Below are 18095 nucleotides of genomic sequence, written 5' to 3' on the forward strand. Positions count from 1 at the left end.
TTTTGACAAATGTTTCAAAAATTATTATTTTTTTTTTTTTTGTCTTACACAAAGTTGTGACTGAAATGATATATTGCTTATGTATGCTTCTCCTGAGTATGGTGATACCACATGTGAGAGACCTTTTGGCAGCCTATCCACATACAGGCCCCTAAAATCCATGACCACTTTCAGCCTTTCGAAGGGCATATTTCCTTTATATCACTTCCTCACTACCTATCACAGTTTCGGAGGCCCTAAAATGTCAGGATAGTACAAACACCCCCCAAATGACCCCTTTTTGGAAAGTAGACAATCCAAGAAATTTGATAAAAGGTATGGTGAGTATTTTGCAGATATCATTTTTGTCACATGGTTTTGAAAAAAAGAGGAAAGAAAAAATAAATTTTTGTCTTCTTTCTTAATTTTCCAAAAACTTGTGGCAACAAATGAGATCTACAAAATACCATGCCCCTTAGCAAATACCTTTTGAATGTCTACTTTCCAAAAAGGGGTCATTTGAGAGGGGGGGGGGGGTGCTTCTATTATCCTGGCATTTCAGGGCCAACATTAGAAACTTATGCCACACATCACTCACTCTTCTAACCACTTGCAGAACAAGCCTTTTCTGACACTTTTTTTGCTTACATGAAAACACATTTTTTTGTTTCTAAAAAACTACTTTGAACCCCTAAACATTTTATATATATTTTTTAAGCAATGGCCCTAGAGAATACAATGGTGGGTGCCAAATTGTTTGATAAAATATAAAAGATGATGTTGCGCTGAATAAATACATACCAAACATGACATGCTTTAAAATTGCACATGCCCGTGCAACGGTGACAAACTACGTACATTTTTAATATCATTAGGCAATGTTTAAAAAGTGTCACCACTTTATATTTACACAGGAGGTCTAGTGCTAGAATTAATGCCCTTGATCTGATGTTCGAAGTAATACCTCACATGCATGGTGCAATCTCTGTTTACATACCGACACAGGACCAATGCTCGCGTTCTCTTTTGCGCATGCGAAGGGGGTGCGGGGGTGATGTGTGTGTCGGTTGTTGGGGTTTTTTTTTCGTTTTTTTTTAAACTGTCCCTTTTTGTTTTTTATCACTAATTGTTATCACAGGGAATATAAATATCCCCTATGATAACTTATGGGCAATGACGGGTATTCTTTTCTGAGAAATCTGGGGTGTATTAGACTCTAGATCTTTCCTCTGCCATTAATGCATCTGATCACACCAAGATTGGTGTAATCCGATGCTTTCCCAATTTAAAAATGGCGCTGTTTATATCCAGCAAAATGGAAATGATTAAATGCTCGTAACTTCCAGTTTCTTAGATCATAGAGATGATTGGAGCCATTCTGGTCTCTGATTAGCTCTATGGTCAGCTGGTGGAACTTCTGGCTGCATTCTCGGATTCCTCTGTGAGACGGAAGAGCCCGAGAAAGCCTTGGAAGGCGGTGGCAGGGGAGGGGGGGTGTCCCTTCCCACTACTTGTAAAAACGATCCAGCAGCTAATTAGCTGCTAGGATTGCATTTACATGAAAGCTGACAACCAGTTGAAAAAAAACTATACTGGGGTGATGACTGTAGCTGCAGGCATCATCCCTGTATAACCACTCAAAGTCCAGCGACGTACCAGTATGTTGCTGGTCCTTGTTGGACATATATGTAACGGCAGAGAACATAGGCATATGATGAATTGGGTCTGTGGACTGCTATGACTGCAATTCATTCTTTTTTGTAATGCCCATGTTCAAGGTTAGGCCCAAAAAAGTTTTAAATTCAGAAACTGTGATAGATTCCATGTGAATTGTCTGTCCAGAGCTGAATTTAGGTGGACAGTGACATATTATGTGTATAAATTGCTGTGGCCCACAATCAATTAATTAATACAAATCTTACGTGAAAAACAGCGGAGGGGCTAAACACTAGCGCTGGCAGCAAACGAGGCCAATCCTGCTAAAACTGCATTTTTGGAGACACTATACAAAGGAGGCACTAATATAGTTCGTGATCAATATATTGATATGTACAAACACTATGCTAGTAATGGCGGTGATCAGTGACCTATAGCGTGAGTTCGATTAGTGTGCAGGCAATTGCATAGCGATCACATAATCACCAGGTCCTGTTCACTGGGATCTTCATTCCGCTGGACACAGCGGACATGGTCGGGGAGCACTGTGTGCCCGCTGGGGCACGAAACGCCCCCCCTGCGTTAGTACAGCCAGGGCGACGTACCCGTACATCACTTTGCCTGTAGCTGCTGCCCGTCCACAGTACAATGCGAAAGGGCAGTCGGCAAGCAGTTAAAAGATAAGTTCACCTTTCAACAACAAATACACTATATTGCCAAAAGTATTGGGACCCTGCCTACATGCACATGAACTTTCATGGCATCCCAGTCTTAGTTCGTAGGGTTCAATATTAAGTTGGTCCACCCTTTGCAGATATAACCGCTTCAACTCTTCTGGGAAGGCTGTCCACAAGGTTTAGGAGTGTCTATGGGAATGTTTGACCATTCTTCCAGAAGCGCATTTGTGAAGTCAGGCACTGATGTCAGACTAGAAGGCCTGGCTCGCAGTCTCTGCTCTAGTTCAGCCCAAAATTGTTCTATTTGGTTGAGGTCAGAACTTTGTACAGGCCAGTCAAGTTCCTCCACCCCAAACTCGCTCATCCATGTCTTTATGGACCTCGCTTTGTGCACTGGTGCACAGTCATGTTGGAACAGGAAGGGGCCATCCCTATACTGTTCCCACAAAGTTGGGAGCATGAAATTGTCCAAAATGTCTTGGTATACTGACGCCTTAAGAGTTCCCTTCACTGGAATTAAGAGGCCAAGCCCAACCTCACACCATAATCCCCCCTCCACCAAACTTTATACTTGGCACAATGCAGTCAGGCAAGTACTGTTCTCCTGGCAACTGCCAAACCCAGATACATCCATCAGATTGCCAGACAGAGACGCGTGATTCATCACTCCGGAGAACACGTCTGCAATGGTGGCGTGCTTTACACCACTGCATCCGACGCTTTGCATTGCACTTGGTGATGTAAGACTTGGATGTAGCTGCTCGGCCATGGAAACCCATTCCATGAAGCTCTCTATGCACTGTTGTGCTAATCTGAAGACCACATGAAGTTTGGAGGTCTTTTAGCTACTGACTCTGCAGACAGTTGGCGACTTCTGCGCAGTGTGTGCTTCAGCATGCGCTGACCCCGCTCTGTCACTTTACGTGGCCTACCAGTTTGTGGCTGAGTTGCTGCAGTTTTCAGGTGCTTCCACTTTGATATAATACCACTATCTGTTGACTGGAATATTTAGTAGCAAGGAAATGTCACGGATTTCACACTTGAATTCACTGAGCTCCTGAGAGCGACCCATTCTTTCACAAATGTTTGTGGAAGCAGTCTGCATGTTTAGGTGCTTGATTTTATGGTGTATATGGTGTGGCCATGAAGGTGATTGGAACACCTAAATCCAATGTTTTCGAAGAGTGTCCCAATACTTTTGGCAATATAGTGTAAATGCACATTTTTTTTTGCAGGTTAAAAAATGGGAATTTTATTATTTTTTGTTTTGGGAGCCTCTAGAGCATTGCACCAGTGTTCAGCAGATCTCCTGCAGACTGTCAGTGTATCTGCTTCCTCGTACATGGTACGAGGAAGATGATACTGACGGAGACGCAATGAACTACCACAGCGCTGTGGTAATTCAATGAGGACAACGAGCCTGCAGCCACAAAAGCTGTCTGGACTTGTAGTTTTCTCATTCACAGAACACTTAAAATAAATAAATTGTGACAGCTAGCGGGGGGAGAAGATCCCTCACTAGCTGTCACAATGGGGGATTGGGGGGTGCAGGGGCTGGTCCATTCGTAACATGTTACACCTTGAATATGGTCGAACATGTTACGAAAGGTGAACTTATTCTTTAACCACTTGCCTACTGGGCACTTGTACCCCCTGCCTGCCCAGGCCATTTTTCAGCTTTCAGCGCTGTTGCACTTCGAATGACAATTGCACGGTCATCTTTTTTTTTTTTTTTTACACAAATAGGGCTTTCTTTTTGTGGTATTTAATCGCCGCTGGGTGTTTTTATTTTTGAAAATAAAAAAAGGCAAAAAATGTGGGGAAAAAAATAGTTTTTTTCTTTTGTTTCTATTATAAAATTTTGCAAACAGGTAATTTTTCTCCTTCACTGATATGTGTTGATGAGGCTGCACTGATAGGCGAAACTGATATGCAACAATGATGGGCACTGCTGGGCGGCACTTACTGGCAAAGGTGGGTGGCACTGCTGGGCACAGGTGGGCAGCACTGGTGGGTGGCACTACTGGGCACTGATCATCAGTCCCGATCCGTCCTCTGACAATTGTTCTGTGACAGCGTGAGGAAAGTGCAGCCGATAACCGGCAACTGCATTTACTGGTGATCTGTGTCATTGGACACAGCTGATCACATGGTAAAAGGCCGCTGTGATTGTCCTTTTACCACATCACGTGATGAGTTGTGTCCGTAGATCGCTGGGGGCGTGCATTCATATGATGTGCTCCCAGGACTGGACAACCGCGCTGTAGCTGTCATTCGGCTATAGCACAGTTGGCAAGTGGTTAAAGGCCAAATCCGGACAAACAAAAAAAAAAATACAGGTTTTACTTTGTTCCATAACACTTTGTTTTAAAGCCCATCTCTGGGGAAAAATAAATGTTCCCTTGCAGTGCGACTGTGCCCACACTGCATGGGGTCAACTGCTCGTTTTGTTTAGAAGTGAACAGAGAGCTCATACTCGCCCAATCCTTTGATCCTATGAAAAATGGCGCTCCCCCACTGTCTAGCGGTGGATTGTTCCTGGTCTATGGTGTCTGCTCTGGGTGTGACGATGTCAGGAACAGTCCACTACTCAAGACTGTGTGAGTGCAGGAGTGACAGGTCGCCATTGTGCTGGGGGAATCGGAGGATCAGGTAAGTATATCTCTGCTCCCCTAGAAAACAGTGCAAGTTTTTATATATATATATATTTATTTATTTTTAATGTGACAATAAAAACATATACTGAGCAATAAAAATCAGCAGGCAAATAATAGTTGAAGTGGAAGAAGGAGTTTATTAGAACAGATTAGGGTAAACTAAGGACTGTGAGCCTTGGCCAGTTTTGACTTTCACACATATATGTAAAAATCTACATTTATTTGGGTAGAAAACTACTTAGAACCCCCAAACATTTTATATATATATATATATATATATATATATATATATATATATATATTTGTAAATATTTTATTCTATCTTTTCATGTGACAACACTGAAGAAATTGCACTTTGTTACAATGTAAAGCAGTGAGTGTACAGCTTGTATAACAGTGTAAATTTGCTGAGCCCTCAAAATAACTCAACACACAGCCATTAATGTCTAAACCGCTGGCAACAAAAGTGAGTACACCCCTAAGCGAAAATGTCCAAATTGGGCCCAATTAGCCATTTTCCCTCCCCAGTATCATGTGACTCGTTAGTGATACAAGGTCTCAGGTGTGAGTGGGGAGCAGGTGTATTAAATTTGGTGTTATCGCTCTCACTCTCTCATACTGGTCACTGGAAGTTCAACAAGGCACCTCATGGCAAAGAACTCTCTGAGGATCTGAAAAAACAATTGTTGCTCTACATAAAGATGACCTAGGCTATAAGAAGATTGCCAAGACTCTGAAACTGAGCTGCAGCACGGTGGCCAAGACCATACAGCAGTTTAACAGGGCAGGTTCCACTTAGAACAGGCCTTGCCATGGTCGACCAAAGAAGTTGAGTGCACATACTTGGCGTCATATCCAGAGGTTGTCTTTGGGAAATAGATGTATGAGTGCTGCCAGCATTGCTGCAGAGGTTGAAGGGGTGGGGGGGTCAGCCTGTCAATTTTCAGACCATATGCCGCACACTGCATCAAATTGGTTTGCATGGCTGTTGTCCCAGAAGGAAGCCTCTTCTAAAGATGATGCACAAGAAAGCCCGAAAACAGTTTGCTGAAGACAAGCAGACTAAGGACCTGAAACCAAGTCCTGTGGTCTGATGAGACCAAGATGAACTTATTTGGTTCAGATGGTGTCAAGTGTGTGTGGCGGCAACCAGGTGAGGAGTACAAAGACAAGTGTGTCTTGCCTACAGTCAAGCATGGTGGTGGGAGTGTCATGGTCTGGGACTGCACAAGTGATGCTGGCACTGGGGAGCTACGGTTCTTGAGGGAACCATGAATGTCAACATGTACTGTGACATACTGAAGCAGTGCATGCTCCTCTCCCTTCGGAGACTGGGCCGCAGGGCAGCATTTCAACATAACGACCCCAAGTACACCTCCAAGATGACCACTGCCTTGCTAAAGAAGCTGAGAGTAAAGGTGATGGACTGGCCAAGCATGTCTCCAGACCTAAACCCTATTGAGCATCTGTGGGGCATCCTCAAACGGAAGGTGGAGGAGCGCAAGGTCTCTAACATCCTCCAGCTCCGTGATGTCGTCATGAAGGAGTGGAAGAGGACTCCAGTGGCAACCTGTGAAGCTCTGGTGAACTCCATTCCCAAGAGGGTTAACGCAGTGCTGGAAAATAATGGTGGCCACACAAAATATTGACACTTTGGGCCCAATTTGGACATTTTCGCTTAGGGGTGTACTCACTTTTGTTGCCAGCGGTTTAGACATTAATGGCTGTGTGTTGAGTTATTTTGAGGGGACAGCAAATTTACACCTTTATACAAGCTGTACACTCACTACTTTACATTGTAGCAAAATGTCATTTCTTCAGTGTTGTCACATGAAAAGATAGGATAAAAGATTTACAAAAATGTGAGGAGTGTACTCACTTCTGTGAGATACTGTATATAAAAAGTAATTGGGTATGCAGATTATTCATAAGATACTGTTAAACGTTAACTGATGCATACTGACATGGCTAGATTTAACTTGGACATTTAGGCTTCAATGATCTTTAGTTACAAAAGGGTTAAAAAGCATGAGATAAGCAATGTATTCTGCTGATTCTACAGTTGTTCTTAATGCTTTGGTCACACCATGCACGGAATGATATCACTTTCATCAGAGACATCAGTTTTCATGCACATTTCAATGAGTTTTATGCAGGTTGCAGATTCCTGCACAGAAAAATCTGCATGTGATACTAATGTTGCGGTGTGAACAGGGCACATAGAGAACAATTGGTTTTGTTGTGCCCTTGCAGAATGCCTGGACAAAAACGAATGCCTCTGCACTATGGTGTGAACGAGTCCTAAATGATTTATTGTATCCATCTTTTCTTTAGAAGAGCTTAGAGCAGCGGTTCTCAACCTGTGGGTCGCGACCCCTTTTGGGGGTCGAACAACCCATTCACAGGGGTCGCCGAAGACCATCAGAAAACACATATTTCCAATGGTCTTAGGAACCGAGACACTACTCCTCTATATGTCTCCAGGCGGGTCCACCCACATGCAGATACGCCCACATTTGAGTACCTGGCGTGATGACATCATCGCGCCAACCCAATCATATACACCCCGTACAAATACAGGTGTGACAGGGTTGGCGCCATAATGTGCTTATGTGGACCAGTCACACATGTCCCGAGAATTTCTGATCTGGTGAGAAAGAAGCAATCTCAACCTTCGCACTGACGTTGGCTTTTTACGCATACTGTCGCAAAATGTAGCAATGTAGTTTACTGTTGTTATATTAAGCCTGTTACCTATGCTACACCATGCTTCAAGACAAAATTTCATTTATTTGTAATTAGAAATAAATATTTCACAATATTATTATTTTTATTATACAGGATTTATATAGCGCCAATAGTTTGCTCAGCACTGTACATTACAATGGGAGACCATACACAAGACAGTACAGTAACCATATGATTCAATACACGAGGGGTTTGAGGGCCCTGCCCCTTGGAGCTTACAATCTACAATATATAATTACATATTGTTTTTGTGATTAATCACTATGCTTTAATTATGTTCAATTTGTAACAATGAAAATACATCCTGCATATCAGATATTTACATTACGATTCATAATAATAGCAAAATTACAGTAATGAAGTAACAAGGAAAATAATTTTTTGGTTGGGGGTCACCACAACATGAGGAACTGTATTAAAGGGTCGCAGCATTAGGAAGGTTGAGAACCACTGGCTTAGAGCTATTGTCCAAAAGTATTTTGCTATTCAGAATTATGAAAGTCATCTGCTTCTATCATTTCTTTGTATATGTACCAATGATCTGGGTATTATTTCCTACAGAGTCCTTGGGAGACATATTGTATGGGAAAGACAAGTGTACTTCACAAACACAGAGATCTCAGCAGGTTGGTATACACAAGTTATTTTCTGTGATTTTCAAAGGCATCTAAGAAAATGAATGCCCCCCCCCCCCCAAAGAGAGAGGGCTGTGTTAATAAAGCTGCATACTTTAGCTCTTAAGTCCTTCCATCATAGATCTGCAGTGAAAGTGAACCTTTTACCTGAAATTCTACTTTGTCATATACTAAAATATGGTCCTATTCTCTCTGTTAACTATAGCTGTCTCACATCTAGGTGCCATCTGTTGAGCTGCAAGAGCAGTTAGCCCCAACCACATCTGCATCATGTTCAAAAAAAGGCAACAGTGACTCTGGTAAGGAACCTTCATGATCTCTGATACCTTGTTACCACACTGGACTTGACATTCCCACCAAAATGTGTATAATTGCCCTTGGTCATTGTATAAACAGTTATTGAGCACATTTTCTATGTATTTTTTTTTTTTTACTTTGCTTAGAAGAAAATTCTTCAAATGATCAACCAGCAGAACAACAGAGAAAGCGCCATAAGTCAGACAGTATTTCATTAACCTTTGATGAAAGCCTTTCGTGGTGGGTGATAAGTGGCTTACGGTGTGATAGAAATAACAGTGATTCAACAGACACCTCTTCTAATGCTGTAAGTAAGGGGATTGGCTAGCAACAAATTGGTGTGAGAGATTTGTATCTTTTCAGTAAGGGGTGTCAGACCTAACAGTGCAAGTAAACAGCATTCAGGTGTCCTCACGCAGAAAATTCTGCTCTGTTGCATTTGAGGTAGATTCTATCCTACAGTGTCTGGTTTGCAATTTGTTTTGAATACAGGCTGAACCGATGAGGACAGAATATTTAAGAACAAAAATGTCAGGTCGACTGTGAAAGGTTCTGTATGCATTACGCAGTTGGTTTTGAATCTGTCTGCATGATTGTGATGTGTTAAGAGAGTCCATAAGTTGTATTCATATGAAAGCTAAAGTCTGAATAGGCCATCTTTATTTGAACATCTGTTTCTCTGGAAAAATAAATATTCTCTCAATAAACATTCATCCTGGTAAGTGAATGGAGAAAGTTCAGCTATGATTAAGGGTCCTTCATACATAGGATAGTAGATGCATATTTTCTGAAGGATTGTTCAGTATGGGCAGCTTAAGGGAGATGCACCGTGTCTCTGTGGCTGTAGGGCACCGGACAAAGTACTTGAGGCACAAATTGCTTTATGTGCGCTACAATCTTTGTTTGCTATAAAAGCAATATTAAACCAGATTTTTGTTTTTGTAAAATTAAATTCTAACTTTCATCCTCTAGCTGTTTTTTGTTTTTTAATTTATTTTTTTTCATTTTTTTTCTCATATTTGCTTGCTCTTCACACTTTCTCCTTGCCCAACTTTAAGTATATGGGGGGGCCCCCATGCCTTCCGGAATCTACGGAGTCTTGCTGGAGTCTCCAGTTCATGTCTGCTCCCATGGTGGATTGGTAGAGGCTCCTGAGCTTTGCCTTTTGAAAAATAGAAAAATAAAAAAAGAGAGCATACAAGTTCTGCTATTGGCATCTTATTAAAATATAAAATGGCTTTAATATCCCTTTTAAGTAAATGCAGACACTGTACACTTGGGAATGTTTGTAGCATCAGGCAGGATGAGCTGGAAAAGTAGTATGACCTGTTGGGCATCATCAAAAGAAAATCTAAATGCTGGGTGGGTAGATCTGTAGCACTATATGTGGCTGGGTATCGTTGACATTAGAGACTTTTGTTAAACTGATGATTCTAGCAAGACATCCCTAATCTCACACATCGGCCAATAAATATTGTAGGACTTCAGGATCTTCGAGACTTTTTTTTTTTTTTTTTTTTTGACATTAGGCTATCCTTCCTGACGTATTACATGTAAAGAAGTACAGCCAAAGCTCTTTTGGCCGTACTTCTCCTGTGGATCACAGGATTGCAATTTGTTCTGCACTCCTGTGACCCGTTTTCAGCTGACAGTGGGCTGAATTCACTCAGCCGGTCCAGGCTGGGGAAAGATCCTGACTTTAAAGTTGGGATCCACCCCAGAGTCTGGAGCGGCACCTGGCTCAGCCTCTCAGCGATGTGCTGAGAACCTGAGCCAGCCGCTTTCTCCCCCTCCACAGACCAGTGCTGGGGGGGGGTTGAGAGCACACAGCGGTGACTGACAATCTCCGCTCAGAGTGGCTGTGAGAACTCGTGATCGCTGATTTCTCACCCTTAGAGCCGGTGGAGGACAGATAAAGCATCGGAACGATGCTGCATCCTCCTAGGTAAGTATAATTGGGGGAAACAAAGCCCACACTTCTCTTTTAAAGGCTAAGTTCACCTTTTAGTAACATTTGGATGTAACACATTACTAACGGAGCATCCCCTCCACCCCCGAAATACCGCCAAGTCCCTGTTGTGACAGTGGGTCAAGGGATCTTCTCCTTACACCTGCTGTCACAATTAAATAAAAAAAAAATGAAGACAAAAAAAAACGCTTTGCTCTGCCCATTTGGCAATGTCATTCATTCACAGAGTTCTGTGAATGGGAGAACTAGAACTACCATTGCAGCTGACGGTTTGTAGTTCTCAGTGAATTACCGGGAAGCTGCTGAGCACTCCAGGTAGTTCATTGATTCTTCATATCATTCAGTAACTGCTGACCTGTGTAAGGTATGAGCAGACAGTTAAACTGACAGTCTGCAGGAGCCTGAGACTGTACCCATGATCTGCTGATTGTGGGTGCATTGCTTCTCAGGCTTCTAATAACAATTTTTTTTTATAAATGCACATTTAAAAAAGGTGAACTTATCCTTTAAAAGAACATTGTTTTCTGGCTGTCAAAATAAACATTTATTTTTCTTTGTAAGTGAATGCATTGATAAGTAAATGTTTTTCATCATTCACTGGCTGTCGGGAGTGAAGCACTACCAGTGATTGCCACCTATTTCAGATTGGGTCTCTCTTCTTCCCAAATTGCAGTCACCATTTTTGCCACCTCAGCATCTCATCACTTATTTCTTTTTTCACATCTTGTTTTAGGACCTTCATACACATCCAGATGACTCTGATTGGCTGGACCAAGATTCTGACTCTGACCAGTTCAGCGTGGAATTTGAAGTTGAGTCTGTATATTCGGATGATTACAGCCCGAGTGTAGATGAACAGAGTCTTTCAGATGATGATTTAGATGATGAGGTAAACATATACTTTGAAGTTAAGTGCTAATGATGGCTTGAAAACCATCCACACAAAATGAAAATTTATTTTATTATAGAATGTGTATGTTATCCTCTGAACTAGTAGAAGGCAGAATTTCAGAACTTGTTTATTCTTTTTTGCATACATGGTTCTTGGACATTTCACTGTAAGAGCATCACAGCTGAATGGTTTGTTTGTGCAGACAAACAAAATAAAACAAGCTACCTGTACAATACACAGACAAATAATGTGGTTAATACTGAACTCCATGTAGTAAGCTTAACAGTTTAAATACAAAAAAGGAACTATTTTACCCACCAAAAATTTTTTACTTCTTTGATCCCGGCACCCATTAGACCTCTCACCCACATCCTTGACCTCCATTGCAGCAGCACAATGTTCTCCAACAGCACAGTCTGCTGATTGGATAATGAAGAAGCTGCAGCATGCTGGAGAAGTCATCTCTCTGCTCACTTTCTTTTCTCATGTTAGTACATTGACATTGAGCAGAGTCTGAATGGCTCAGTATGCTGCATGTCCTTGCCACCTTCTCAACCATTGTGAGAGCTCCTGTGCAAACAGATGGCTGCTCTCAAGGCAAATTTCGGTACTTGCCATATTTGTATTTAAATAGACATGTAATTACTTTTTTGAATGAATACTTTTTTTTTTTTTCCTATCCATGTGGAGTTCAGCTTTAACAGGAACATTTATTTAGCTATTTATGCTACCTCAAATAAAAACCTTCAGCCCCGTACACACGAGAAGAATATTGGACGAATGATCGGCTGTTTGTTTTTTTTTTTTTTTGCATGCTAGTCTCGTGTGGATAATGAAAAGATTACTAAAGTTACAAAAATTCTCGTAGGACAGAATAAAAATCTGGAAGTCATGTATTGCAATGTATTTGTATTGTAGTTTTGGACGAAAATTGTGCTGACTAGTCGAAAATTGTACAATCTTGTAACGTACGAGAAAAAAGTTTGTGCTTGTCCCTTTGAATAATTTCGGACAAAAGCTGTGTATTGACGATCAGATTATCGTATAATCGCTTCGAAAGTGGTATTTTTTTTGTACAATTTTCTGATCGTGTATGCTAGGCTTTATTTGTATTTAGTGATATTAAAGTGCTGCTTAACAGCATTCAGGGAAAACAATATTTTGGTAAGCAACCACCTCTGCTAATGCATTTTTTATCTGGCTTTATTGGAAGGCTTTGGATACTTTTCAAAACATCTATTTATATCCAGCCAGGCATTTGTTGGTAAGCTCTATTGCTAACTGAAACTTTGAAACTGAATGAAGGTAGATGGTTGCAAATATTGTGTATAAAGGCATTTTGATTTCTGAGCAATGTAATAATTTTTTTTCATCTTTTTTGTATTTAAACACACCAAATCGTCATGCCTTCATTGCAGTATTTCCTCTCTTACTTCCATAGGCTGCTGTAAGCCTGGTCTCTTGTTACATTTTGGGTACTATAGATGATCAGCAACTTCTGGCATCACTGAAATGCATGTTCATATGCTTGTGCATTTTAGTGAGTGGCCCCTCGTCTTCATTGCTCCAAACCTAATGTCATCTGTTCAGATGTGAGTGGGAAGGCAGAGAAGCATGCCAAACAGCCTGTCAATTCCCACACACACTGAGCTCAGATCCAATCTACAAGACTAATCGTTGTCTCTCAGGTAGGAAACTAGAGCAATTCATTTTAATAGAAAATGTATTTTAAAATACAATGGGTTTTTTTTAATCCGAGTTGATTGAATGTTAGAATAAGACAAACAAGAAATACAGAATGTAGAACAGAGTATACGAACATTGCGAATGTACCATATTTCTGCATGAAGAGCATGGGCATGGAGTTCCAGGTTGCAACCGGACTGAATCGGAATCGATACATCACAAAGATGACTGCCTTCCAGGGCTGATTGATATATTTTAAAAGGGTGTGGCATAGAGTCTCCAATGTTTACAGTCCTGGGTGGTTGCATAAATATCATATACAAGACGTGGGCAAGGAGAAGGACATGGGGAAAAGAAAGATGGGGAGGAGTTGGAACAAGGAAAGAGTGGGTTAGGGGGAGGAGTGTAGTGGGAGGGTTTAAGGTAAAGGATGCAAGGGTACTAAAGTAGGGTTTAGGGGGCCTACCTATCATCATCGCAGCACTTGAACAGTAAATGCATACATTTTAAGGGGATAATCTGTTGCAGAATTCCTGTGAGTTCCAAAGGAACTCAAATTTGAGTATATGAGATCTGTTTATTTTCCTAAGCCAGAGCTGCAAAATCTAGTCTAATTCATTGACCCATTCTGAAAGGGTAGGTGGTTGGAGTTAGTGCCAGCTGCAATCACAGTACATGCTTGCAGTGAGAAAATGTTAAAGGAGATCTTTAGCAGCATGTATAACAGAGCCTGGTAACACAGAAAGTGGAACAATATGAGGAAGGTTAGGGACAGCGGAACCTGTGGTTTTCGTGTTCTGGATTATGTCCCAGAGTTTCTTGTGAGGGTGCAAGCCCACCAAATGGGACATAGTGTTAAGTTGGTTTTCTCCACCATTGGATCATGACTGAGGGATTGATGAAGGGGAGCATTGTAGGGCACTTTGTACCAAGTGAGAATTTTGAAATTTGGTTTCCTGAGCTTTGTTTGCTAAAGAGCCAATGAGTTAAGATGAAGGCTTGCATGAAAGGCCTGTTAGCCTCCTTTCTCAATAGCTCTCCAGGTCTTATGCATACATACAAAGTTTGTTGCATTTAATCATGAAATCTAACTTTAGAAAGAAGCAATAAAGCAATATCATAATGTATCGCTACTAAGCAGGAATCGGAGCCTGCTTATGTAATAAGCAAATAGGGTTGCTGCCATGTACATGTTAATTACATGCTACATAAGCCAGTTCTGCTAAAAACATGAATGGCGATTTGATAGCGTTTAAATGAAGGTAAGCACTTTTACCTTTTTTCACCTTTACCTTTTGTTTAGAAAATGTACGAATGGAGCTGGTGAATAACTTGGCTTGTCACGGAGATGACAGTGGAAGAGCTCACTACTGGAGTTCCAGTCACTAGTAAAAATAGGACATGGAGAATTGATCTTTTCTTATACACCTTGTTAGGGCCAGTTCACACCACTGGTAGTCTAGTTCCTTTTTTTTTGTTTTTCTACATCAGGAGCACATTGATAGTAGGTTACCTGGTGAACTATGCCATTGGAAGCACCAGTGCGCTCAGTTCCAATGCATTCCAGTTCCAGAAAAAAAAGTAGAACATGCTGCATTTTTTCTGCATTGAACTGTACTGGAACGTAGTAAAACGCATCAAAAATGCACTGGAATGCACTTGTCCTTTAATTAAAAGAAAAAGAGAGGGGGAAAAAATGAACCGGAATGCATCAAAAACAGATCAGAACATGTCAAAAAAGCGCATACAGAAACACATTCGGACTGTTTCTATGGCATGAATCATAATTTAAAGTTTAACTGTGTGGGCACTTAAGTTGTTCTTATTAATGTCTAAGCTTCCAATGTATCATATGAAGTATTTTTTCCAAATGTAAAGAAAGCCAAAACAATTCAGTGAGCGGTGGTACATTAAGCCACCTATCTATCAAAGTACTTCAATCCACCAATGCAGAAAAAAAGAAAAGCAGAAACATACATTTGTACAAGAAGAAAGCTAGCTTACTTTTGTTCTTGCAAGGTGTACTGTTGGAAAGGTGCTACTAAGAAGTGCAATTATTTCGATGATGATTTAGAAATAATATAATCTTAGAATATTGTTTGATAGTCTAAATTCTGTAAGAGAATATGTTTCTTTATAATGAATTTCTGTTTTCTAAATCTAGGTGTATCAAGTAACCATATACCAAGCTGAGGATAGTAATGGGGATTCTTTTGAAGATGATACTGAAATTTCAGAAGCTGTAAGTAAATTGTTTTTTTTCTATGGACTTCTCCAAAATATAAATGTGTTTTAGTCTTAAGCCTCATAAAGCCCAACAAGGGCCTGTTGAGCCAAATAGATCAATACTGGAACATTCCTTTGATGTGATTGTTTTGACTGTGAAAGTTTCAGCAGCAGAAAATTCAGCACAACACAGAGGATACTACATGGGGGGGGGAAGGTGATGCGAAGGGCAGCAGAGAACACTGTTTTGAGGGGGGGCTGTGGACACTACAGTGGGAGCGTGATGTGAAGGGCGACAGAGGACACTGCTTTCAGAGGGGCAGAGGACACTGCTACTTGGGAAGGAGGGGGGGTCAAGGGACTCTGCAGTGGGGGATGATGTGAAGGGGGCATCTACTGTGGGGGGTGTAGAGTACATTACTGTGTAGCAGGGTAGGTGATGTGAAGCGGGGCAGAGGATGCTACTGTGACGCACAATGGGGAATATTTACTAAAAACTGGTACACTCGGAATCTGGTCTAGCTCTACATGCTAGTCAATCGGCTTCTAACCTCAGCTTGTTCAATTAAACTTTGACAATAAAACCTGGAAGCTGATTGGTTTCTGTGCAGAGCTGCACCAGATTTTGCACTCTAGTTTTTTTTATTTAAGGGCATGCTGACATGCATACATGTTGACAGGAAAAGGGGTAGTTAAATCCCAGCTCCAGGAAATTTGAAAATCTTCCCTTGCAGTGGGCTGCTATCGCACTGCATGGGTTAACCTTTGAGAGAATAGAAGTACTTTTACTTGCCTGATCCTGTTTCCCCGGCAGACAGTACTCCCTCATGCTCCAGCACAGGACTGTCCGTTGACGTTGTCACATCCAGTGCAAGAATTTGCATTGGTTTTGGTGGTGGCACGACCTTAGACTGCTGCTGCTAGAGAATGATGGCGAAGGTGCTGCAGGGACTTGTCTATCAATGTGGAAGATTGGGTCGGTAGATCTTTTTTTTTTGTGCCCTAGACCTTGCATTACAGGTGCAGTCACACTGCAAGGGAGCATTTTTTGTAACTTTCCCAGAGTTGGGATTTCCACTTTTGCACTCAAATTTCTAAAAACTCCACTATGTGTTTTTTTTTTATTTGTGTTCCAATTCACACAGAATACCTAAAAAAAAAAAATAAAAGTTAACCCTTTAGATGTTTCTCACTCTTAATCTCTTGGCCACATGCAAATATGTGGCCTCCCAGCCAATCAGTGATCACATGATTGGGACCTCACACAGAGGTCCACGGAGGACACAGCGCGCTCCCAGGGAGTGCGCACAATCCAAAATGGCAGGCGCCGTTTATGAACAGCAACCCGCCCCTGCACTGCCACCGTCCGCCCGTTTATATACAGCGGCCGGAAGGGAAGTGGTTAAACTAATCATACCAAATCCTCCTGCGCTTAAATGGATGATCCCTTACCCTAAGCAGCTCACACCCAAACCTAAACCTAATAGGTGTAAATAAAAATAACAAAAAATAGTGTGGCGCTAATACATCGTAATAAATACATAAACAATATATACAAGTGTAAAACCACAAAATCTCTGGTGATATGATCCTGACAGGATCTGATGGTGAAGTAATATACAGTGAAAATGTGAAAAAAAAGAACAAATCCTGTATATTAGTGAGAACACAACCCCAACTCCACAAAACCCCCCTATCCCCAATTGAGGGATCAAGCAATCCCAAATGCTAAAGTGAAAATTAAAGTGGATCCCCTACCAGGGGGATACTAAACCTATCAGAAAGTGATTAAGTGCCAAACAAACACACTTAACCACATAAAAACGTCCACATAAATGAAAGTACAATAATAATACTCAAACACTAAAGTCCACAAAAATGTCCAATATTGATGAAATTATATATAAACGTATACACGTGATCCATCAACGAAGTCGTGCAAGTGATGAAGTGAATACGTGATCACAGCAATAGTGAAAATCCTCAAATGGCCAAAATGCCCCCTCACCTCCTTACAGTGACCTCAAGGGCCAGCTCGCTTTTAGGATCACACCACGATCCTTAAAGGTAATGGTTCGTCACAGGTTAATATCCGTACTGGATCCAGTCAATGGTGGCACTTACTCCTCTCAGGTCCACTCCAGGCATAGGTAACGGCAATATCGCTCACTCTCCCATAAAGGATCATATTAACAAAGCAAAAAGTCAATTGCCCATTCACATGTTATCCACAGAATATCAGCTTGTCACCTCATGCTATGGGTGTACTGCATGGGTAATGTTAGGTGTACCAAGATGGCGCCCACGCCAGAAATGACGTCACCACGCACCGAAAGTTCGTCACCGCGTACCAACACGTTACGTCACACTAATCACGTCACTGATGATAGTGTTTGAGTATTATTCTTGCACTTTCATTTATGTGGACGTTTTTATGTGGTTAAGTGTGTTTGTTTGGCACTTATCACTTTCTGATAGGTTTAGTATCCCCCTGGTAGGGGATCCACTTTAATTTACACTTTAGCATTTGGGATTGCTTGATCCCTCATTTGGGTATAGGGGGGTTTTGTGGAGTTGGGGTTGTGTTCTCACTAATATACAGGATTTATTATTTTTTTCACGTTTTCACTGTATATTACTTCACCATCAGATCCTGTCAGGATCATATCACTA

General features: G+C 41.3%; 1 protein-coding gene across 2 annotated transcripts in view; it reads left to right on the forward strand.

Moving 5' to 3' along the window:
* MDM2 (MDM2 proto-oncogene) overlaps nt 1-18095 on the forward strand; it is a 36703-nt gene that overhangs the window by 12431 nt on the left and 6177 nt on the right. For both annotated transcript variants that reach the window (XM_089674121.1, XM_089674122.1), the window contains exons 6-10: nt 8279-8343; nt 8573-8651; nt 8796-8956; nt 11352-11507; nt 15361-15438. In XM_089674121.1, coding sequence (XP_089530247.1) covers nt 8279-8343; nt 8573-8651; nt 8796-8956; nt 11352-11507; nt 15361-15438 — 539 coding nt within the window. The remainder of the gene's footprint in view (nt 1-8278; nt 8344-8572; nt 8652-8795; nt 8957-11351; nt 11508-15360; nt 15439-18095) is intronic.

The sequence above is a fragment of the Staurois parvus genome, unplaced genomic scaffold (assembly GCF_062004578.1).
Source record: "Staurois parvus isolate SC_StPar_1 unplaced genomic scaffold, SC_StPar_1.0 ptg000147l, whole genome shotgun sequence".
NCBI classification, from domain to species: Eukaryota; Metazoa; Chordata; class Amphibia; order Anura; family Ranidae; genus Staurois; species Staurois parvus.